Here is a 25,006-nt window from a genome sequence, read left to right as displayed (position 1 = left end):
TTGTGCTCCCCTCCGGCAGAGCAGGGGGGAGACTTTCAGTGCGGGGGCCAGGCTCCCCTCAGGCTCAGGAGGGAAGAGACGTTGGGAGTGTAGTCTGCACTCCTCTCAGGTGGGGGAGGATTCTCAGTGGGGTGTGGGGCAGTGCTCCCCATAGACACAGGGGTGGGGGACGGACCGTCAGGGGGACTCAGGTGGGGGGGGATGGTTGGGAGAGTGGCCCGTGCTCCCCTCAGGCAGTCGGGGGAGGGAGACCATCAGTGGGGGTGGGACCACGCTCCCCTCAGGCGGGCAGGGTGTGGGGAGATGGGGGTCCAGACGCTGCCTGGTGCACCCTTCAGGCGGGGGATAGGGCCCGGGGGGGGGCGGAGGCTGGAATCAGCTGCATCCCCCTCAGGCACAGCTGTTCTCTTCTCCCCGCCGGTCTAGCCAGCCCCCAGGGCTCACCCGCTCAGATGGCTCCACACCCCGGCGTGCTGAGCACACCGAAGCCCTCCCCAGCTCCTCGCAGAACCTGTCCCTCGGTGTCAGGCCCGCTAGGCCAGGCTCCCCGGCGACAATTAGCTGAGACCCCTGGGGCTGGGGGGCGGAGGCCCAGTGAGTGGGGCGCTTCGTACGAGACTGGACAGAGAACAGACCGTGGGGAGCGACCCAGCGCTGAGCTGCCTCGTGGGAGGGGATGGGCCCATCCCAACACCAGGAGTGGCCATTACAGCCAGAACGGAGCATGGGCTGGAAGCGGCTCCCCGCAGTCCGGCTCCAGGGAGAAGGGGTGAGGCAGCCCAGAAGCAGCAGACATGTCGTCCTGTGCACCCCGAGAGCCCCAAGGCTCCCCCGCCAGGGCAGCACACGGGGGGCATCGCTGCCCGGCCTCCCGGCACAGCCACAGCCGCCCACCAGCACATGGGGGCACAGCCACTGTCACCCCTCAGCTACACAGTAAAGGAGGGACAGCCCTGCCCTGGGACCCTCCCCCGCCAGGTGCTGGCCCCCCTTCCTCATCCGGCTCCCCTCTCTGAGCCCAGCTCTGGCGCCCAGGTACAACTCCCTCTCCCCCCTCCTTTGGCGCCTGCTGCCCCACCCCTCCAGCAGTGAAGAATTCACAGCCAGACTAATTCATCCTTTCCGTTTTATTGCAGTGTAAACACAATAACCCAACCCCTGCCATTAAATATAAACCTGGAGCCAAGTCTGGCTCCTCTGTCACTTGCTCCTTGGAGATGCACATTGCAGCCGATCTGTCCCGTTCTTTCTGGCAGCCCCAGCAGCATTGACTGGGGTCAGACCCAGGCATCACCCACCCCACCCAGCGTGCTCAGTGCAGAGAGCACAGCTCCACGAAGAAGCCAGGAGTCAATGCCTGCTCGGAGAAGGGCCCGTTCCAGCAGACGTGTCCCTACACAGGGCTCTGCCTGCGGCCAGTGGGGACAGGATCCCATCCCCTCATGCAGCCCTGCGAGCAGCGGCACGGAGAGCCCCAAGGGTGACAGCACCAGCAGGGGTGGCTGCATCAGGCCTGCTGGGCCAGCGGCAGAGACAGCTCAAACCTCCCATGGAAAGCTCTCATCTGAGGGCTGCAGCCTTCTCCCGTCCTATTAAAATACTGCAGAGGCCAAAACGGCCTGGGTCACAGTTCCCATGGGGAGCAGCACACAGTTAGTGAATAGAGGGACCCCCGGTCCTCCCTGCACCCACACGTCCTGGGGTCCAAGCCCTGTAAGCTTCCCCCTCCCCAAAAAGCCTGGAGTGCTTAGGCCAGCAGGTTATGGCCAGAGCTGCAATGCACTGCCATTAAATGCACTGCTCCATACGTACCAAAGAAACCCTCCCCTGCTCTACAGCTGCAGGTTTAACCAGGTTCCAGCTGCCCAGAGCCCACACTGCGCTTTCAGGAACTCACGCCAGGAGCCAGCACCCTGAGCTCCCTGGGACACAGAGCCCTGGATCGGGCCCGTTAGGGCCTCCAGCTCTAATCCCTCCTGCCTTGCAGCACCCCAGGGACTCCGTGGGTGAGGGGCTGAGTGACAGGGCAGGAGCACTCCACACTGTACCAAACAGGGGGTTCTCAGAGCCTCCAATCCCAGGTGGCCAGCACCTGGGGCGCAAAGCCAGGCAATTACTCTTTAAAGCCACATGCTCCAAGGCTGGAGCCCCACCCTGCCAGCCGTGGGAGGGGAGCCTCAGCCCACTGGAGCCAGCGAAGTCTATGGGGCAGAGGGCAAGAGACAGGGAGTGCTGCACCTCTCTGTGGGATGGTGTCACATGGCCAGCCCTGACCCCACAAGTCACTCTACCCACATCAATGCCCCACACTCACCAACACGCAAAGCCCGGCAAAGCTGCACACTGCAGGCAGGGCCAGGCATCCCGTGCACACAGGAGCAGAGGGTCCATGCTGCTCCAGGAGGTGGCATCCCCAACATGGCCGAAGCGCTGTGTGGAGGAGACAGGGAGAGGCCCCAGCCCACTGCAGTCTCCAGCCTCCTCCACCAGTCACCCTCAGCCTTCCACGGCCATTTCATGGAAGCAGGTTTTGGCGCTAGCCCTGAACCTGCCCTGGGACCCTGCCCAGCCCAGCGTCAGGACAAGTGCAAGGGCCAGACCCCATGAACCCCACTCCCAGGGGCTGCTCAGTGTCACTGTCCCATGGAAAGAGGGGGGAGGGAGACACTGAGACCAGACAGGGTACAGAGCAGAGCTGGGAGCAGAACCCAGATGGCCTGGCTCCCAGATGAGTCTCCCAGCCCCAGGATATCACAGGTCCCCTATCAGCGCCCCAGCCCAGCCAGTGCCAGCTGGCTAGAGCTAGATGGTCTGAGCCCACCCCCCACACTCCCCTGCCCCCCATCCAGCCCATTGTCTGCAGGGAGCTTCCCCTTGGGCCAGCAAAATGCCTGCTGCACCACGAGGGGGAGAACAACCAGAGCCAGCAGAGCAGGTGGGGCAGGCCATGGGGAGGCTGGCTGAGCCAGCCCCTTCTGCAGCTCAGGTGCTGTTGCCCTGCTCCTGTTCGAAGAGCACCATGGCCAGCTGTGAGCGGGAGCCCAGCCCCTCCAGGTTGCTCTGCATGCAGCGGTGGTAGATCTCCTCGCTGAGGCGGGGGTTGCAGAGGTGCGGCCGGTGGTGCTGCAGCAGGGCAGGCTCCATGGCCCGGAAGACGTGCAGGCTGGAGTACTTGATGAACATGTCGTAGATCTCCAGGGTCTCCAAGATGTCTTCGTTCTCCTGCGCGTCGCCTGCCATGCGGGTGCGTGCTGCCATGTAGTCAGCATTGTAGAAGCAGGCCTCGTGGAAGACGTCTCGGTCAAAGCGCCCAGCATCCCGCATCAGATCCAGGGCGGCGGGCGGCGCCTGGTTGTGGTAGGCGATGGCCGGGTTGTAGCCCTGGAAGTGGATGGGGAAGAAGACCTGCCAGCTGTTGATGGTGTTCATGCGGCAGCGGTTCAGGAAGTCGGTGGTGACCTCGGTGTCCACGCTGGCCACGAAGAAAAGCGTGTCCACGGGGTGCTTCTTGGAGATGATGTCCATGACCTTGATCTGGGAGGGCGCGTCCGTCTTGACGCTGATCCAGGGGATCTTCACCTCGGTGTACTTGCGCTCGTACTCGGCAATCCTGGCCTTGACCGGGCCGAAGATGTCGTTCTGTGCCACCTGCTGGGCCTCGAAGGGGTCGTAGATGAAGAGGAAGGTGAGCACAGCATTCTCGCTGCTCTCGAAGGCGGCCGCCGCATACGCCTCCAGGAAGTGGCTAGCGTAGTCCCGGTCATGCGCCGTCAGCGGCAGGATGACGTTGATGCGGCTGGCCTCAGTCACGTAGGGCATGGGGATGATCTCCACCTCGCTGAGGGGCCGTACCAGGTGCACGCGCTTGATGACCGAGCGGCTATGCCCCTTCTGTGTCACCACCTCCACCTGCAGGTCCAGCGTGTACTCCATGCCCCGTGTGGGGTCGAAGCGCCGATACCCGTTCACCAGCTGCTGCTTGCGGATGTGCAGCACTGGCTGGTACTTGCGGTTCAGCTCCTCCATGGCCATGGCCACCACGTCAGCCACATCAGCCATGTCCACGCCGCGCAGCTCACACTTGGGGGAGCCATCCACGCATGAGTACAACTGCTCCTCCGTGAAGTAGTCCCAGCGCAGCACCTCAAAGCGCGTCTTGGGCTGGAACGGGGGCGTGATGCCAATGGGCCACGTGGCACCATGGTCTCCGTCCGCAGACAGGCTGCTGGTGTTCTGGATCTCCAGCTGCACGAGGAGGGAGGGGAGTTGAAGCAGGAACAAGACACCTTCCAGTCCCCCACACCAACCCTCCACCGCTTGGCCTAGCTCCTCCCAGGCACACAGTCACCCCCGGTTTTCTACCAAATCCCAGAGTTTCTAGGGGAGCTCTGTGTGGCTCGAAAGCACCTCTCGCGCCAGACGAAGTTGGTCCAGTAAAAGATGTGACCTCCCCGACCTTGTCACTCCAGGGGACGGGGATGCACTGTTAGCTATGCAATGACACCATTCCCCCATCAGATGGCAGCACCAACCCATACTATAAGGGGCTGAGACTATTCGACAGCTGCTCTCCCCAAGATTACACAAACTCTACATGCACATTGTCATGCACATTGTGTAAAGAGTTGTCACTTTGGATGGGCTATCACCAGCAGGAGAGTGAATTTGTGTGGGGGGGTGGAGGGTGAGAAAACCTGGATTTGTGCTGGAAATCACTTTAGATAAGCTATTACCAGCAGGACAGTGGGGTGGGAATAGGTATTGTTTCATATTCTCTGTGTATATATAAAGCCTGCTGCAGTTTCCACGATATGCATCTGAGGAAGTGAGCTGTAGCTCACGAAAGCTTATGCTCTAATAAATTGGTTAGTCTCTAAGGTGCCACAAGTCCTCCTTTTCTTTTTGCAAATACAGACTAACACGGCTGCTACTCTGAAACTCTACAGTGACTCCAACTGGCTGTCCAATCCCCCCAGCTAATCTGCTGTCCTGCACCACTCCCACCTCCACCCCTCCGATGTCCCAGGCATGGCTCCCACCTCTACCCCTCAGCTGGGTCTTTAGGCTGACCCCTTCAGGGCAGGGACTGGCTCTGACCATTCCCACCTGGCATGACGAGGTCCAATATTGGGCAGGGCCTGTGGGCGCTACCATCATATAACATTTACAAATTCACAGACAGGCCAGAAGGGTCCGGCCCCCTCTCCCAGTCTGAGATCCTGCCTAGCACAGGCCACAATCCCTCCCCAGCAACTCCTGCAACCAGCCTCCCATTCCTGGCTGAGCTAGAGCACGACATTTAGAACTCAGTCTGGTCCCTGGGTGACCTGTGCCAGTGGTTAATTTCCCACCCCGTTAAACATTTGTGCCTCATTTCTACTCTGAATTGGTCTCATTTCAGCTCCAGCCACTGGGTCTCGCTCTGCCTTGTCTGCTGGGTTAGAGACCTCGGTCAGGAGAAATCTACCGGTGTCAGTATTTGTACACTGCATACGCCCAAGCCACTTCATACCCTTCTCTTGCATGAACTGAATAGATTGAGCTGCCTTAGTCTCTCATGGTCAGGCAGCTTTTCAGATCTCAAACCCTTTCTGTAGCTCTTTTCCGAGCCCTTGTTTTTCCAATGCTCTGTTTGAAGTGTTGACACCAGAACTGGACACAGGATGCAGTATTGCTCTGTCTAACACCATACACAGAGGGAATACCACCTCCCTGTTTCCACTTGGCATTCCCCTGCTTATACAGCTGAGGATCACGTTTGCCCATTTAGCTACAGCACTGCACGCTCACGTTCAATTGGTTACCTACCGTGACCCCTAACTCCTGTTCAACGTATCGGCTTTCCAGGATAAGCGTGACCTACATTCTTTTCTCCTAGGCGTATGACCTCACATTTGGCTGTGTTAAAACACATGTTGTTCATGTGAGTCAACCTTATCAAGTGATGCAGGGCAGTCTGTGTCACAGACCTGTCCCCATCGTTATTTACAACTCAACCAATTTGCGTCATCTGCAGATTTTTACCGGCAGTGATTTTATTTGAATTCCACATCACTGACAAAAGACTGAATACCACTGGGCCAAGAACAGAGCCCTGCAGGACCCCAACAGACAGACCCCACAGTGGATGACAATTTCTCATTTATAATGACTTCTGGAGATCTGTTCACCAGTTTTTAATCCATTTCAGACAGGCTGCATTGATTTTGTGGAGTGCTGTTTTTTTGTTTAATCAAAAACACCATGTGGGGCTAAAACATGCCTTACAGAGTCTCGGTGTATCATGGTAACGGTTACCTTTATCATCGAAACCTGTGAGTCATCCACACACAATGGCAGGTTGGATTTTAAATGCTGGCACCACGTTGGCTTTTCTCCAGTCCCCAGGTACTTACTCTGGGCTCCAGGATTTGTTACATGTCAAACACTAACGACATGGAAGCTCTGAGGAGCCTCCGGAGGGCTGTGGGGATTCACAGGCACCTGGAAGGTCAGGGGCCAGGGCATTATCTCCCAAGGCCACAGCCAAGAGCTCTGGCCTCGGTACAGACAGACGCCCAGTCGGGATTCCTCTTACCAGAGCAACTTGCAGCTCCATCCCAGCCCGCCCGGCAGAGTTACAGACAATAAGAAGGAGGGGTTTTAAAGTATATCAAGAGCCAAAGGAACCCTACCTATGGCATTGGTCCATTACTAGATGCAAATGGTAGAACTGTCAATGATAATGCGAAAAAGCTGAAGTGTTCAATAAATATTTCTATTCTGGAGGTGGAAAAAAGCCAGATAATGTCATCATGTCACATGATGATCAAACACTTTCCATTCCATGAGTAACTCTGGAGATGTTAAACAGCAGCTATTAAATTCAGACATTTTTAAATCAGCAGGTCTGGATAACCTGCCTTCAAGAGTTTTTAAAGAGCTGGCACAAAAAGTCTCTAGACCATTAATGTTGATTTTTAGTGGGTCATGGAACCCTGGGGAATTGTGTGTCAATATTCAAAAAGGGTAAACGGGATGGTCTGGGGAATTATAGGCCTATCAGTCTGACATCAGCCCTGGGCAAAATAATGGGACAGCTGATACAGGACTCTATTAATAAAAAATTAAAGGAAGGTAATGTAATTAATGCCAGTCAACACAGGTTTATGGAAAATAGATCTTGTTAGAATAACTTGATTTTTTTTATGAGATTACAAGCTTGGTTGATAAAGGTAAGTAAATATATTGCATCTACAGTAACGCCTCACTTAAAGTCGTCCCGGTTCACATTGTTTGGTTGCTGATCAATTAGGGAACATGCTTGTTTAAAGTTGCGCAATGCTCCCTTATAATGTTGTTTGGCAGCCGCCTGCTCTGTCCACTGCTTGCAGGAAGAGCAGCCTGTTGCTGCGAGCTGGTGGGGGCTTGGAACCAGTGTGGGCTGGCAGACCCCCATCAGCTCCCCGCTTCCCTAAGTTCCCTGTGCAGCAGCCACCCAGCAGGCTACCAATTGCCAGCAGTTCAGCTGTCCCTCCAGCCCCTGCCATGTGCTGCTCCTGCCCTCTGCCTTGGAGCTGCTCCCGGGAGACTCCTGCTTGCTGTGCAGGGGAGGAGGGAAGAGGGGAGCTAATGTCAGGGTGTCCCCCGCCCCACTACTTCTGCCCCCCACTTACCCCTTCTCCATATAGAGCAGGGTGGGGAAAGATAGGGCTCAGGACAGAGAGTGCTTGCTGGCCGCAGCTTCTGCCTCAACTTCCTGATGTACTTAAAAAGGCAATGTACTTAGCGAGTGATGTCAGCGTACTTAAAGGGGCAATGCGCATCTCTCGCTCTCTCCCACACACAGGGTGTGTCTCTCTGTCTGGCATGCTGTCTCCCCTCCCTCCATTCGTGTTGCCTTGTAGAGTGTAAGGCTACATTAACAATAATGTGTTAACCCTTGAGGACTCAGCCGAGTGATAGTTCATCATTTAGCAGTAAGGCATTCCCTGGGAAATATCGCACCCTCTAACTTCACCACCTCAACCAAGCTTCACAATCATCATTGCTATGTGCAGTATTAAATTGTTTGTTTAAAACTTATACTCTGTGTGTGTGTCATTTTAGTTTAGTTTTTTGTCTGGTGAAAAAGATTTCCCTGGAACCTAACACCCCCATTACATGAATTCTTATGGGGAAATTGGATTCGCTTAACATCATTTTGCTTAAAGTCACATTTTTTAGGAACATAACTACAACGTTGAGCAAGGAGTTACTGTACACAGTTCTGTAAAGGGTTTGATTTGGCACCACGTGACAACTCAATTAATAAACTAGAAAGATACAAAAAAAAAATCAACATGGCCACACATTAAATGGATTAAAGACTGGCTACTAGGTCTCAAAATGTAATTGTAAATGGGAAATCATCATCGAGCCGGCATGTTTCTAATGGGGTCCTGCAGGGAACAGTTTATGGCCCTATGCTATTTAGCATGTTTATCAATGGCTTTGAAAAAACAAAATCACTGATAAATCACATGCAGATGACAGGTTTCAGAGTAACAGCCGTGTTAGTCTGTCTTTGCAAAAAGAAAAAGAGTACTTGTGGCACCTTAGAGACTAACCAATTTATTTGAGCATGAGCTTTCATGAGCTACAGCTCACTTCATCGGATGCATACCGTGGAAACTGCAGTTTCCACGGTATGCATCCGATGAAGTGAGCTGTAGCTCACTGTCACGGAGTCCCTGGGCGATGCTCTGGAACTGCTCCCCATGAAGCCAGTCAGGACTCTGGGGCAGTCGCCTTTCTGTGAGCAGCCTGTCTTCAGGACACACAGCTCACACAGCTTCCACCTTCCTGGGTCTGACCTCGGAGCATTCAGCATCCTCTGACCCTCCGTGCGCTTCCCCCCAGCAAGTCCGCTCAGGCGGGGCTCCTGGGGAAGCCAGAGGGTCCTGCCCCCCAACTTCGCAGTCAGACGTGACTCTCAGCCAGCCAGTAAAACAGAAGGTTTATTAGACGACAGGAACATGGTCTAACACAGAGCTTGTAGGTGCAGAGAACGGGACCCCTCAGCTGGGTCCATTTTGGGGGGCAGTGAGCCAGACAACCACGTCTGCACTTCACTCCATGTCCCAGCCAGCCCCAAACTGAAAACCCCCTCCAGCCCCTCCTCCTCTGGGCTTTGTTCCTTTCCCGGGCCAGGTGGTCACCTGATTCCTTTGTTCTCCAACCCTTCAGCTCTCACCTTGCAGGGGGGGAAGGGCCCACGCCATCAGTTGCCAGGAAACAGGGTGTCGGCCATCCTCTGTGTCCAGACCCCTGCACACACATGCCCTCTAGGGCTCTGCAATGATCATACACCCTTATTCCACCCCCTAGATACTTAAGAACTGCCTAGAGGAAACTGAGGCACCCCCACACTATTCAGAGGAAACATTAAGAACAGTCCCACTTCGTCACACTCACGAAAGCTCATGCTCAAATAAATTGGTTAGTCTCGAAGATGCAGATGACAGAGACTGGGGGAAAAATAAATAAAGAAGAGAGACAAGTCATCAATACAGAATGACCTAGATTTCCTGGTAAACTGGGCGCAAGCAAACAATGTGTTTTTCGTATGGGCAAATGCAAAGACATACATCTAAGAACAAAGAATGTAGTCATACTTACAGAATGGGGGATTGTATCTGGGGAACCAGCGGGTCATGGTGGATAACCAGCTGAACATGAACTCCCAGGGAGATGCTGTGGCCAAAAGGGCTAAGGCCATCCTTAGAATATCAAGTAGGAGAAGGGATATTATACTACCTCTGTATTCAGCACTGGTGCAATGGCTGGGGGAATCCTGTGTCCAATTCCAGTGTCCACAATTCAAGGGTGTTGATAAATTGGAGAGGGTTCAGAGAACAGCCACAAGAATGATTAACAGATTGGACGACCTGCCTTATAGTGACAGACTCAAGGAGCTCAATCTATTTAGCTTAACAAAGAGAAGGTTAAGGAGTGTCTTGATCATGTCTACAAGTACCTAAACGGGGAACAGAAATTTGATGATAGAAGGTTCTTCAATCTAGGGGAGAAAGGTCTAATGTGATCCAATGGCTGGAAGTTGAAGCTAGACAAATTCAGACTAGAAATAAGGTGTACATTTTTAAGTGACAGTAATTAGCCACTGGAACAGTTTACCAAGGGTCATGAAAAATTCCCTACCACTGGAAGTTTTTAAAATTAAGACTAGACATTTCCTAGAAGATCTGCTCTAGTTCAGCCAGGGACTGTTTTGAGGAAGTTCTCGGTTTATGTTATGCAGGTCAGAGCATAACCTCCATCACAGGGATCCTTTCTGCCTTTAAAAGAAATAAACTGATGAAATCCTGCAGGAGAAATGCAATGAGCCGTAGGTGCACTTCAGCTGGGCAATAGTGCAAGGCTGGGCTCAGAGATCAAGCCAGCCCAGATCTACCAGAGTAACTGCCCGCAGAGAGCATGCTCCACCACCCTGGCAGGCCCATTCTCCTGGCAGAACCGTCTCTGCCGGGGTATATCACCAGCACAGAAGGTGAAGGAAGATGCCTTGGCCCCTGTGCCAGGGCACAGGCCGGGGGGATTCTGTGTTCTGGCTGCCTCATTAAGGCAGGTGCAGCAGACTGAGATTGAAATGGGAAGCCTCCCTGGAGGGCAAGGTGACCCAAGCCATAGCCAGGCTGCTCCCTGCTCATCTGACTCAGAGCTCTGGGCCCATCCCCTCTACACTCCCCCTCCCCCAGGGCCGGGCCTCACCTGGAGCTGCTGGATCTCCTGGTACGTCCTCTCAAGCTCCACCTGGGCAAAGTGCTTGTGCAACCGGTACATCTGGACAGGGTCCAGCACGGGATGGGCAGTGAACGCGCTCTGGAAACGGGGGTCGCTCTCCCGCTCCGGGTCCGTGTTCTTCCCTAGCTCAAAGTACTGGTACCGCAGGCCCTGAACCGGAGAGAGAGGGGGTAATGCCTGCCCCACATCACACCCCAATCCCTGCTCTGAGTGCTGGTAACGCAGGCCCTGAACCAGAGAGAGAGGGGGTAATGCCTGCCCCAAATCACACCCCGATCCCTGCTCTGAGTGCTGGTACCGCAGGCCCTGAGCCGGGGTAGAGAGGGGGTAATGCCTGCCCCACATCACACCCCGATCCCTGCTCTGAGTGCTGGTACCGCAGGCCCTGAACCGGAGAGAGAGGGGGTAATGCCTGCCCCACATCACACCCCAATCCCTGCTCTGAGTGCTGGTACCGCAGGCCCTGAGCTGGGGTAGGGATGGGGTAATGCCTGCCCTACGTCACACCCCAATCCCTAATTGCTTGGGGAGAGGGGTGGGGACTGTGCTCATCCATATAGTTCATGGAGTGGAGTTAAGACTAATGGGGGGTGGAGGTTGTGGGTCAGTGAGGAGGTAGCAGGAGGTTCAATTTCACCTTAAGCTTCTCCCCACAGGCTATTCGACATTGGTGAGGCCTCATCTGGAGTACTGTGTCCAGTTTTGGGCCCCACACTACAAGAAGGATGTGGATAAATTGGAGAGAGTCCAGCGAAGGGCAACAAAAATGATTAGGGGTCTAGAACACATGACTTATGAGGAGAGGCTGAGGGAGCTGGGATTGTTTAGCCTGCAGAAGAGAAGAATGAGGGGGGATTTGATAGCTGCTTTCAACTACCTGAAAGGGGGTTCCAAAGAGGATGGCTCTAGACTGTTCTCAATGGTAGCAGATGACAGAACGAGGAGTAATGGTCTCAAGTTGCAGTGGGGGAGGTTTAGATTGGATATTAGGAAAAACTTTTTCACTAAGAGGGTGGTGAAACACTGGAATGCGTTACCTAGGGAGGTGGTAGAATCTCCTTCCTTAGAGGTTTTTAAGGTCAGGCTTGACAAAGCCCTGGCTGGGATGATTTAACTGGGAATTGGTCCTGCTTCAAGCAGGGGGTTGGACTAGATGACCTTCTGGGGTCCCTTCCAACCCTGATATTCTATGATCAGTGGGGGGTAGATGGGGTGGAGGGATGGGGGTTAGTTGGGAGATTGCTCTCACCTCTTGTTCCTTTATGCAGATGATGGGACGGAGGGGTCCATTGTGGGGAGTGTGGGTTGATGGGGGCAGGGGTCAGTATGGAAGTGAGATGGGCCATGTGGCATTATGCCCCATATTCTTCATAGTATTATTATTATATATATGATATGATTATGGCATAACTAGGATGTATTTTATGCAAGACAGGGCATGTGAGATGTCATTGAATAGGTTCTGATTCACTGACTCTGATTATCCTACTTGTATGCACCCATCATGTTGGTATCTGAAGTTAGGAATATTGTCTATGTATCTATTACAAATGTGTTTACACCTGGGGAACGCCCACTGGGTAGAATGCAATCAGTCCAGATGGCTGACTGGGAAGGGCCATTAGGGAGAACAATAGGTCTTAGAAGTGCTAATCTCCCACTGGGGAGCCTTCCTGGGGACACTACAAACAGCCTCCAAGTTATGGCTCCTATGGCTCTACAGAGACATGTGACCAAGTCACCTGGTACTGAACTCCATCTTGGAATACCAGTGTCCTCCCACTGACAGGCGTGGAAACGAAGCCTGGGAGACACAGGGTTCCTGCTATATGCAAAAGCTATTTAAGGCAGGGGAGTGACACCATCAATGGTTCTTCATTGACTCCCCACCCAAGAAGATTGCTGGAAACACCTGAAAAACAAGGACTGAACGGGGGGGGGGGGGGGGGGAAGAGAGGAGGAGGGGAGGCGGCTGAACCCAGGCTAGCAGGATTTCTAGTCTGTGAAAGGTTTCAGAGTAGCAGCCATGTTAGCCTGTCTTCGCAAAATGAAAAGGAGTACTTGTGGCACCTTAGACACTAACCAATTTATTTGAACATAAGCTTTCGTGAGCTACAGCTTATGTCTCCAAGGTGCCACAAGTACTCCTTTTCTTTTTAGTCTGTGAAAGGAATACCTGGAGTTTTAAGCTGCACGCAAGTGCAGTTTACCATCAAGAATCTCTGCAAACAGTCTAAAAACATTAAGACCATGTCTACACTTGCCATTTAAAGCGCAAAAAGTCCCTTTTTTGCGCTAAAACTGCGGGAGCGTCTACACTTGTTAATGACTTTTTGCAGTGAAATTCAGAAGTTTCATCACAAAAAGAAAACCACCTTCACGAAAGGCATACAGCTCCTTCCACTGTTCTTTTTGTGATGTTGTGAAAGTGAAGACACGTTCAACCTGTGTAAACACGTTTTGGCCTCCGGAGGATATGCCACAGTTCTAAAAGTGACCACTCTGGCCAGCATCTCCACTGCTCTGATGCCAGGTCAAGGGACATCCGCCCCACCCCATGTAAGCCCCAGGAAGTTTGAAACTCCCTTTCCCTTTGCTTGTAGATGTGGCAGGGAAAGCAGTCAGACAGTGTGTGTGTGTGGGGGGGGGGGTTAAAAAAAAATGCCACGAAAGAAACAAGAAAGCAATGGTGCTGCTGGGACATGAAGCAGGGCAGCACGGGGCACTGAGCAGGGACCCAGAATGCCTTCCGCTCACCCCCCTTCCCACAAGACCTAGCGAGAGAGCTGCACTGTGGGACAGCTGCTCTCATCGGGGATGGAAGTGCTGCTAATGTAAACACTCTCTGATGCCTGTGGAAGTAAGTGAGTACACAAACCAGAGCTGTTCTTTCACCGTTCCCTATCACCGGTGAAACTTACAGTGCAAAAACTCTGCAAGTGTAGACATACCCTTAGGGTGAGAATTTGCTACTCATATCCAATTTCTTTAGTATATTACGTTTAGATTGCGTTTTTGTTTTATTTGCTAGGTAATCTGCTTTGATCCATTTGCTATCCCTTATAATCACTTAAAATCTAGCTTTTGTAGTTAATAAACTTGTTTTTGTTTGGTCTAAAACCAGTGTGTGGAAATTATACATGGGGCATAAGCTGTGTATATTCCTCTCCACGTTGAGGAAGGAGGCGAATTTCATGAGCTTACGTTATACAAATCTCTGTGCAGTGCAAGACGGTATATTTTGGGGTTTACCCTCTAGAGGGGGGTGTTCACTTGAGTACTGGGCAGTCCCTTAGCTGAGTCTTCCCATGCAGAGCTGATTTCTGCATCTGTGTGTTTCAGCAGCTGGGTGTGTCCCTACCTGTGTGTGTGCTGGTAACGTGCAGCCTGAAGCCTGGGGGGGGGGGGGGGCGCACTTGGCAGGCTGCACAGCAGTATAGTGTAAAGGGAGACCAGGCTGGTGGGTCAGGCGGGCTCACTGGTACCCCAGTTCCAGCCAGCACCCTGGGGTAAATCCATCACAGGGTGGAGAAGTCAGTGTGGGGGAAAGGGGAGCAGGGGATCAAGGAGGGGGTGATGGTTGATGGGGTGGAGGGGGCCGATGTGGGGGATGGAGGTTGATTGGGGCAGGGGGGCAGGGGGGGGCAGGGGGTGGGGTCCGTATGGATTGATTGGGGCAGGGGGTCAGTGTGGGAGGAGTTGGGGGCTGGGGGCCAGTGTAGGGGTGGGGGTTGATTGGGGCAAGGTGCAGGTTCATGGGGACCACTGTGGGGGGTGGAGGTTGATTGGGGGAGGGGGTCAGTGTGGGAATTGATGGGGCAGGGGGCCAGTGTAGGAGTGGGGGCTGATGGGGGCAGGGGGCCAGTGTGGGGGTGAGGGGGGGCGCTCTAACCTCGTGCTCCTCCACGCAGTTGATGGCCGTGTAGTCAATGATGCAGCGCCCCAGCCACTCGTCGGGCCGGGCGCTCAGGATGTCGTTACGGCAGTTCTCCAGGTGCGGCTGCAGGCGCAGCAGCAGGCTGCGGGAGAGCAGGTAGCCGAAGCCACCGTAGCAGTAACGCCCCTCGGTGTCGCCCCCAATGAACTCCTCAGGCCGGCCCAGGTAGAGGAGGGTGTCGATGCTGAGGTGGGCGACCAAGCGGCTGATGCGATGAGCCTCGGTGTAGGTGTCGTCCTGCACCAGATAGAACCAGTCAAAGTCGCCTACGTAGTGGTCCAGCATGTACTTGACGGTCTGGTACATGTTCCAGATGGGCCGCTCGTCGCCATGCGTCACCACCGTCATGCCGTGAGGCACCTTGCGGCCCCGCGTGCCTGTGAAGTACACCAGCCGCTCCAACCGATGCCCCAGCGTGCGGTTCACAGCCACAGCCAGCGTGTTCAGTGTGCTCTTGGAGGTGAGCACACCCACAAAGAGTCGCTGCCGGATGCCCAGCTCCGTACTGATGTACCGTGTCCTGGAAGGGCAGAGCGCGAACGTGAGCGAGCCTTTTCCCCACCACAGGGAACTTGCCACCAGCCAGCCAGGTTCAGACCTGCCCCTGAGCCCCACAAGGCTGATCCCGCTGACCACGCGAGTCACAGCATCCAGGCACGGCTCTGGATTTCTGTGCTTCTCCCCAAACCACAGATAAGGTGCATCTGAGCCTTTGAGTAGGGCTGGATTCAGGCCGGGCACTGCTGTGGGGAAGCTTGCAGAGATGCAGAGGTGGGGGGCAGAGGGATATGTGATGACCAGCTATCCCCATCTCTGCCCAGCAGGGGTCCTTCCGGGGCAGAAGGCAGGACAGATTCAGGGCAACAGCTGGGGAGCGAGAGGCGGGGACTGGGTGGGACGGGATACACAGCAAGTCCCCAGCAGGAGCCACAAGCCTCCTCCCCCCATTGCATCCCCTCACATCACCAGCGAGCTTCCCTGTCTCACAGCCCCGCCCTGGTGCAGAACCCCTTCCGTAGTCCCCAATGCCACTGTGACCCCGGCTGCCATTCGCCACCTTCTCCCATTGCAGAGCGCACTGCCCTGGCTAGCCCTGCTCCCGCCCTTCGCCACCTTCTCTGGTTGCAGAGCACGCTGCCCTGACTAGCCCTGCTCCCACCCTTCGCCACCTTCTCCTGTTACAGAGATCGCCGCCCTGGCTAGCCCTGCTCCTGTCTGACACGTCTCCTGCACAGCTCTGAAAGCGGTTCACAAAGGACGTCAGCGTCATCAACCCCGTCGTAGGGATGGGCAGTGACTGGCCCCAGAGCACCCAGCAGGCCAGTAACAGAGCCAGGAAGAGAACCCAGAGCTCCTGTGTCCCAGTCCAGTGCTCTGCCCATTGGGCCACACCCGTTAATCCCCCAGCCACGCCTGCAGGGGCCCCGCCTGTGTCTGAGACGCCCAGGACTCCCACACTGGTGAAGGGTCAGCCAATGATCCCCGCCATGAGTCCGGCACAGAGACACTGCCCTAGCACAGATACCCAATATATGCCCTCACTGGGTCTCCGCTTCAATGCCAAGTATGGAGATCCCCTCCCCGCAGAGAATGTCATGGCACCAATAGGAAATCTGATGAGGTTCAACAAGGACAAGTGCTGAGTCCTGCACTTAGGACGGACAAATCCAATGCACCGCTACAGACTAGGCACCGAATGGCTTGGCAGCAGTTCTGCAGAAAAGGACCTCGGGGTTACAGTGGACGAGAAGCTGGATATGAGTCAACAGTGTGCCCTTGTTGCCAAGAAGGCCAATGGCATTTTGGGATGTATAAGTAGGGGCATTGCCAGCAGATCGAGGGACGTGATCGTTCCCCTCTATTCAACATTGGTGAGGCCTCATCTGGAATACTGTGTCCAGTTTTGGGCTCCACACTACAAGAAGGATGTGGAAAAATTGGAAAGAGTCCAGGGTAGGGCAACAAAAATGATTAGGAGACTGGAACACATGAATTATGAGGAGAGGCTGAGGGAACTGGGATAGTTTAGTCTGTGGAAGAGAAGAATGAGGGGGAATTTGATAGCTGCTTTCAACTACCTGAAAGGGGGTTCCAAAGAGGATGTATCTAGACTGTTCTCAGTGGTACCAGATGACAGAACAGTGGGGGAGGTTTAGGTTGGATATTAGGAAAAACGTTTTCACTAGGAGGGTGGTGAAACACTGGAATGCATTACCTAGGGAGGTGGTGGAATCTCCTTCCCTAGAATGTTTAAGGTCAGGCTTGACAAAGCCCTGGCTGGGATGATTTAGTTGGGGTTGGCCCTGCTTTGAGCAGGGGGTTGGACTAGATGATCTCCTGAGGTCCCTTCCAACCCTGATATTCTATGATTCTATGATTGCGGGGGTGAATAGCTGGGGCAGAGGTAAGTGAAGGGGACAACCCAGGTTATGGGGAACCCCAGCAGAACCCCCATGAACTAAGGGCTTTCACAAGCCTCCAAGCATCAGGCATGTTTTCTCAACTTGCCTCCTCTAATGCACACAAAGCAACAGGCACATCCACATTATAAAAATAGACCCAAATCCAGACTCCCCGCAGCACGTTCCCCTTCCTTTGGGGAGCGGAGAAAAGAACGAACACGTGGCAGATGTGGAGTCACTTGGCTGAATGCCCCACTGGAAGAGGCCCAGATGCTGCAGGGACAAGTACAGTACAAAACCTATACAGACCAGAATAGCCAACAGCCAGCCTTCGGATGGGCCTCTCTGGTCCTCCAGAACCCCCTCCTCTGTGCAGGGGACATCCCGGCCATCTGCAGCTCCAGCAGCCACATGGTGCTCTAAAGAGGCTAATTCCTAATCCCCCACACAGGAGCAGGATAAGGAGTGTGAGCATGTGTCCTCTCAGCTCTGCACTGGGTGGCCCCGGGGCATGTCGTGGGTGGGGGGAAAGGGAGTTTGCTGACCATACTTCTCCTTCCCTCCCCCAACGTTGGGTCAGGGGAGGGGGACTTGACCTGCCTTGACCCGAGAGGTTACGGCACATGGCTCCCACACGCAGGGCAACAGAGACACCATGGGCCCAGGCAGCACCAACCCAACGACTGCTAACCCAGGCTTCCCGCTGCCACCACAGGCTTGGCCTGTGACCCACACTGCATCCCACAACTGTGCCTGGGGGAAGGGCCTAAGCCAGGTCCCCATCTGTGCCGGGGAGCCACTAGGCAGAGCCCACTGGACTGCAGGAGGGGCGGGATATGCTCCCTCACCAACAGGGCACCACAGCACTCTAAACAAACCCTTCTTGGGAGGGGAGCTGAGTGCAACTTGAGTGGAGCAAAGCAGCTGCATGTCCTGGGATGGAGACCCTCACCCCACAGACCTTGGTGGGTGCAGAAGTTTCCTGTAGGCAACATGGGGCAGTCCAGGAGAGTCTCTGGCTAGGGTATGTACATGCAGCATAGCTGCCCCCTGGTCACCACACCAGGGCTCCCACATTCAATGGAGCACATGCCAGGGCAGACACAAGGCCTATGGCAAGCTCCAGGACAGCCCACCACCAGCCCTGGGGCATTGCTAAGGGACAGGCCTACGTGCCCGATTCCAGCGGGCCCTGCACATCAGCCAGCCCCACTCGGGCAGGGGCAAGGTTGGGACACAGCTCCATGGCCCCACCCACTCAGCTGGGGGGCTGCCGCCCCTTATGGATGGCTGCAGAGAGCGCCCCAATTAGTGCACCAGGGCTGCGCAGACCCAGAGCCGGGTGGGCCCTGCCCCAGAAAGCTCAGTCTAATTAGACAGCTGGGTGTGCAATGGGGCAGGGTGGCAGTAGCATGAGGCCCCCCAGGGCACAGCTCAAGGGTCCCAAGCCTATTAACCCAGCTCACCTGGTTGCCACGTGGCTCACACCAACTGGCAAGCCCATGACAGGGCAACTGCACCGCTGGCGGGCCCTGACGGGAGGATGCCACACAGGTCAGGGCGAGGAGAGGTTCTGCAAGGTGCAGAGGGTAAGGCGGGCGCAGCAGAGGTGTGATGAACGTGAGGCAGGAAAGAGCCACAAAGGAGGTGAGGCTGAGAGGCCTGAACTTGCTGCAGCAGAGAAGGGGCAGCTGGGGGTGGGACCCGGTCTGCCTGGTGGGAAGATGCTGGCAGACCCCCGAGGAGGTGCAGGGAGGGGAAGGGCTCTACCCACAGCCCAGGAGCAATGGCACCTCCTCACCACTAAGCCCACGATTCAGGCAGGAATCCCAGCTCCAGCACAGCCTTTTGCCCATGGAAAGGATCTCAGCACTCCAGGAGCAGCCACACACAGCAAGTTCCCAGAGCCCCCACTCTGCTGCCCCTGCCCCATGCATTTCCCACCCCCCAGGCACCTGCTTTGCTGTAGCTCCCCCCTGCTAGGAGACCCATCCCTCACACAGGAGTGAGCTGTCACAAGTCACAGTCCTATAGCTCAAAAGAGACGAGCACCGGCCCCCCACTGCCCATGCAGCACCAGCACTAGGGGAGAGACCAGAGACCCACTCCTGCAGGGTGAGTCACTGCCCATTGGGGGGAGGGGGGACAGAGCTGGACTCTGCTCTCCCCAAACACCCACCCAATCACAGGGCCTCTGCTGTTCTCCAAACAGGATTTCAGCTCCTGAGCCCAGCCCACCACCCAGAGCCCAAACGTGGGAGGCCATGTAAGGCCCCACCAGCACGAAAGGCACCTGAAGCCTGTGAAGAGGGTGTGAGGGAGCTGGTCTCAGTGCTGGCTGCTGAGGGGCCCAGGGCCCAGCCCCACTCACAGCAGCGCCAGCCAGAGCTGCATGATTCTCACATCACTCTTGGATTTTAATCAATGCAGTGCAGTCAAGAGGCAGGAAACAACCCTGTGCTGCTGCCTCCCGCACACACACTGGCTTCATTCAGCCCCTCCACTTCCTGCCCTCTCGCCTCCTCCAGGGGACAACAGGGCTCATTCACTGGCCCGCTCCCTGGGTGCTCTGTGCTGCACCCTGCCGGGATCCCAGCACTGCCAAGTGCTGAGCCCAGGGACCAGCTCATGCCCCTGCGCCAAGGCTGGATCACTTTCTGGAGGAGGAGGGCAAGGGGAGCTGCACTCAGATCAAGGTGGACTCTGCAAACAGCAGGAGAGGGAGGGAAACCAGAGACTCGGCGCCCAGAGCAGAACACCCAAAGCGCAGCTAGGCCCAAGCAGTAACAAAGGAGAGATGGCTTGGCTGGGGCAGCAGGGCACCCAGCCAGGAGAGATCAAGGAACAGATGGGAGCAGGCAGAAAAGTGCATGACAGGGAATCAGGCAGAGGCAATTCTGTACGCATCCTTTGCGGGCGACAGGAACTGACAGAACCAGAGGCTCCTCTCCGGAGAGGCCTCCCTTGGAGCAGGGCCGTGCCAGGCTTCCTCACACCAAACCTTTCCCCTGCTGCATCAGCAGAGCTGGCTCATTTCCCAGAGTGCCAAACACCAGGGGGCAGCATGATGGGGAGGAGAGGGTGAAGGCACAGAGTCTGGGGCGGCCCCGAAGACTTGCTCCCAGGGCACAGGAGCAGCAGGGAGAGTTTAGGCTGCATGTGTCTCCAGCAGATCCCACAACGCAGGGAAAGGGGCAAGTGTTGAGCTAGCTTCACCAAATGCATTGACAGCTGCTACTAGAAAAGCCCGAGGCCATATCTACACTACATAATTAAGTTAACCTAATTCATATCGGTGTATAGCCGCCGCAATAATTCCATCGCTCCTGCATGTCTACAACGGTCTGCATCTTCTCTGAACAACAGTATCCCCAGCAGCTACAGTGCCCCATAGCACCGTCCTGCGGTTAGCACTCCGAGGGGAGAGCGTCTCCTGCAGTCACTCACCCTGCTCTCTGTAGCTCCTGGATGTCCACAAAGGCCTCCCATCCAAATACTGACCAGGCCCAACCCTGCTTAGCTTGGGATATTGCAGCCCAAGGTGGAATGACCTCAAACCACCACAGGGCAAGTTGACATTAGATAAGAGAAAAAGCTTCCTAATAGAGAGAACAAGTCAACAACGGGGTGGGTGCCAGGAGCGGGGCCTGCAGGCCAGGAAACATTTTGTGATAAGGCAAGGCACTGGGGCAAGAACAGTCTGAGGATGCAGAGCAGCAGCACTGGGAATGGGGCACCGTCAGCTCAGCCAGCAGCGGCTGTGCACAGCCAGGTTGCCCCCAAAGGAAACTATTTCTGCAGAAAGACTTCCTGGGCGGCCAAGCTCTCCTGGAAGGGCCAATAAAGGGATGAACCAGTCAGTCACACGGAGCAGATGGAGGAAGCACAGTCTGGGCGGCCAGCAGCACTCTCCCGGCTGAGCCACAGCTGAAGCCCAACCCCTTCAGGGCCCCTTCTGAAACAAGTCAGAGCCCCACACTTGCCCCCCGGTACCCTCACTGACAGCTCCAAGCCACCCTGCAAGCTGCACCAACATGAACGACCACAGCGGCCGCTGCCCTAGGGACAAGCTATATGCCACAGCCCAGGCACTTCTCCCCCAGACTCACAGCATCACCCTTGCGCTTCACATCCAGAGGCAGCTGTACCATGGTCTGTAACAGACCTTGCCCAGTGCAGCAGTTCTGAGCCTTCCCCCTGCCCCAGGCCTCCTATTTAAGGTCACTCCCCACCACCCCAATCCCTGTACTATGATGGGCCCTGGGACACAGGATGAAGCCTTGCAGTGGGGGAGGTATAGGTTGGATATTAGGAAAAACTTTTTCACTAAGAGGGTGGTGAAGCACTGGAATGCGTTACCTACGGAGGTGGTGGAATCTGCTTCCTTAGAAGTTTTTAAGGTCAGGCTGGACCAAGCCCTGGTTGGGATGATTTAGTTGGGGATTGGTCCTGCTTTGAGCAGGGGGTTGGATTAGATACCTCCTGAGGTCTCTTCCAGCCCTGATATTCTGTGATTCTAAGGCTGCTGGGTTTCTGGCTGCGGAGCTGGTATGAAATGGGCTGGGGGAACAGCAGGGCCAGGTTGCTGCCAATTACTTTCCAGTGGGCAGACCCTAGTCACTCACCACCACCACCCGTCCTCTCTCCCTGTGAGCTCCGTCTCCTTGCAGTGGTTGTTCCGTTCATGGAAGGCAGCCTCAGGGTTCGTGGCACGCCCACTCCCCACCCTACCACACTGGGGAGCCAGACTCATCAGGCACCTGTTCCAATTTGCCTCGGCATACCCTGCTGTGCCCTCTGCCCCCATGTGGTTTGGGCTGGCCCATGACGGCGAGCCTGGGCATGGAGCACCCCAGCGCCACCGCAGGGTGCAGCAGGCGCCCCTGGATGGGAAGGGAAGGGTGCCAGCGCCGCAGGGCCTGGCTCACACACCGGGGCAGCTGGAGGGCCAGCCCCGGGGACACTGGGTGCTTGGGGGCTGCAGGATGCCAGACAGGGGAGGCTCCGTCCGGGACACGGATGGTGAGCAGAGCTGGCCCCCCTCCCTTGGGACGTCATCAACCCAGCCCCCCTCCCATCTCCCCCGGCACCTCAACACGTGACCCCCCAACCCACGGCTCCCGATCCCCTCAACCCACATCCCCCCAGCTCCCTAACCCCCACAACTCAATCAACAGCGCCCCTGGCCCCACAGCCCCTCAAATCCCCCATCCCCACAACCCGCCACCCCACAGTTGACAGCCACCCACAACAACTCAACCCACATCCCCCTGGCTCCCCAACCCCCACAACTCAACCCACAGCCGCCCTGGCCCCACAGCCCCTCAAACCCCCCAATCCACAGCTCACAGCCCTCCCACCCCCCAAGCCACAGCTCCCCACCATCTCCCCAACCCCCACAACTCAACCCACAGCCCCTCAAACCCCCCCATCCCCCCACCTCACAGCTCCCCAACCCCCACAACTCAACCCACAGCCCCCCCGCCCCCACCCCACAGCCCCTGAAACCCCCCAATCCACAGCGCCCCCACAACTCAACCCACAGCCCCTCCCGCCCCACGCCCCCGGCCCCCACAGCCCCTCAAACCCCCCACCCCACTGCCCCCCACCGTCTCCCCAACCCCCACAACTCACCCCACAACCCCCCCAGCCCCCACCCCACAACCCCTCAAATCCCCCAATTCACAGCACCCCCACATCCCCCACCCCACAGCCCCTCCCGCCCCGTGCCCCCCGCCCTCACAGCCCCTCAAACCCCCCAATCCACAGCTCACAGCCCCCCATCTCCCCAACCCCCACACCTCAACCCACAGCCCCCCGGCCCCACAGCCCCCCCCGTCTCCCCAACCCCCACAACTCACCCCACAGCCCCTGAAAGCCCCCAATCCACAGCCCCCCCACAGCCCCCACCCCACAGCTCCTCCCGCCCCACGCCCCCGGCCCCCACAGCCCCTCAAACCCCCCAATCCACAGCTCACAGCCCCCCATCTCCCCAACCCCCACAACTCAACCCACAGCCCCTCAAACCCCCCCATCCCCCCACCTCACAGCTCCCCGTCTCCCCAACCCCCACAACTCACCCCACAGCCCCTGAAACCCCCCAATCCACAGCTCACAGCCCCCCATCTCCCCAACCCCCACACCTCGAGACACAGCCCCCCTGGCCCCACAGCCCCCCCCGTCTACCCAACCCCCACAACTCACCCCACAGCCCCCACTGTCTCCCCAACCCCCACAGCGCCCCCCCCCCCACAGCCCCGCGCGCCCCCGGCCCCGCCCCCGCGCGCCCCCGGCCCCGCCCCCGCACCTGACGGCCTTGCTGGCGGCGCGCGCGGGCGCGGCGGGCCGCGCGGGCAGCACGCGCAGCTCCCAGGCGGCGGCGGCGGGCGGCGGTTGGCGGTGGGGGGCGGGGCCGGCGCGCGGCGCGGGCGCGGGGCCGCGGCGGCGCGCGGCGCGCGGCCCGCAGGGCGCCTGGCCCCAGCCGGCGCTGAGCAGACTGAGCGTCAGCCCCAGCGACACCCCGACGGCCACGGGCGCCGCGGGCCGCAGCAGCGGCAGCAGCAGCGAGAGGCGCATGGCGGGTGCGACGTGTCCGCGCGCGCCCCGCGTCAGCAGCGCCGCGTCACCGCCCGCCCGCCCCGCCAGCCAATCCCCGCCCGGCGCGCGCTCACGGCGCGGCCTCGCCGGCGGCTCCCCGGGGGCGGGGCTTGGCGGGGCGGGGCGGGGCTGGATGGGGGCGGAGAAGGGGGGGCTGGCAGGGGGTCTGTCTAGGCCCATGGGAGGCTGGATGGGGGGCAGAGCAGGGGGGTAGGGCCTGGGGGGGGCTGGATGGGGGTCAGGGGGACAGAGGGGCACGGGCAGAGCGGGGGGGTAGGGCCTGGAGGGGCTGGATGAGGGTCAGAGCGGGGGGTTGGCAGGGGGTCTGTCTGGGCCCGTGGGGGGCTGGATGGGGGGCAGAGCGGGGGGGTAGGGCCTGGAGGGGCTGGATGAGGGTCAGAGCGGGGGGTTGGCAGGGGGTCTGTCTGGGCCCGTGGGGGGCTGGATGGGGGGCAGAGCGGGGGGGTAGGGCCTGGAGGGGCTGGATGAGGGTCAGAGCAGGGGGTTGGCAGGGGGTCTGTCTGGGCCCGTGGGGGGCTGGATGGGGGGCAGAGGGGCACGGGCAGAGCGGGGGGGTAGGGCCTGGGGGGGGCTGGATGAGGGGCAGAACGGGGGGTTGGCAGGGGGTCTGGCTGGGCCTGTGGGGGGGCTGGATGGGGGGCAGAGCAGGGAGTTGGCGGGGGGGGCTGGATGGGCCCGGGGGGGTTGTTTGGGGGGGGCAAAGGGGCCAGCGAGGAATGGGCCGCTCATTGCAGAGCGGGAGGTGGGTCTGGGGGAGCTGGATGGGCCCGTGGGGGTTGGCTGGTGGGGGCACAGGGGCGAGCCGGACATGGGCTGCTCAGTGGGGGGGCAAAGGGGCCAGCCAGGAATGGGCCCCTCAGGGCTTTGCTGACCCCTGGGTTAGCGATCTCTGTATGAGGCCCAGCCCGACTCTGCCGCACCCGGCTCCTTGTTCATCATGCAGCCCTGGAAGCCAGCGGCTCCATGGGACCCTGGGCAGGGCAGGCCGGCGGGCATGGAGAAGGGCAAAGATGAAGAGCAGTGGGACTCAGGCTGCCTGCCTGGGGTGGTGTCACTGGAGTCCCCTACACCTGGAGTCCAAAGACGGTTCCCGATTAGCCTAGGGAGCTTGCCGTCGCTCTCCTTGCATGGGGCAGGAACAAAGGGAGCCAGCCAAGGTCCCGCTGCTTGGGAACGTGGCGCAGAGCTCAGAGTGAGACATTGCAATGCCCCTGGAAAGGCCTCCACACCCTGCACCACCCTCAGCCTTGCCCCTTCTCTGGCACTT

At 57.4% G+C, this 25,006-nt stretch overlaps 1 protein-coding gene across 3 annotated transcripts; it reads right to left on the bottom strand.

Annotated features, from left to right (window-relative positions):
- Positions 1 to 1,112: 1,112 nt before the first annotated feature.
- CHPF (chondroitin polymerizing factor) lies at positions 1,113 to 23,697 on the bottom strand (the record flags this gene model as incomplete). Of its 3 annotated transcripts, none has more annotated exons than XM_084643686.1 (4): positions 1,113 to 4,245; positions 10,750 to 10,932; positions 14,675 to 15,239; positions 23,429 to 23,697. In XM_084643686.1, the coding sequence occupies 4 exons, from the start codon at positions 23,695 to 23,697 to the stop codon at positions 2,983 to 2,985; spliced, it is 2,280 nt and encodes a 759-aa protein (XP_084499812.1). In that variant the 3' UTR covers positions 1,113 to 2,982. The 3 variants fall into 3 exon arrangements, with proteins under 3 accessions (XP_084499812.1, XP_084499813.1, XP_084499814.1); XM_084643687.1 differs by lacking the exon at positions 23,429 to 23,697 and adding an exon at positions 21,747 to 22,026; XM_084643688.1 differs by lacking the exon at positions 10,750 to 10,932.
- Positions 23,698 to 25,006: the final 1,309 nt, after the last annotated feature.

Source organism: Lepidochelys olivacea, assembly GCF_965140295.1.
Source record: "Lepidochelys olivacea isolate rLepOli2 genome assembly, chromosome: 11".
In the NCBI taxonomy this organism is placed as follows: Eukaryota; Metazoa; Chordata; order Testudines; family Cheloniidae; genus Lepidochelys; species Lepidochelys olivacea.
The sequence above is the reverse complement of the archived record's forward strand: the minus strand, read 5'-3'. Positions and strand labels throughout refer to the sequence as shown.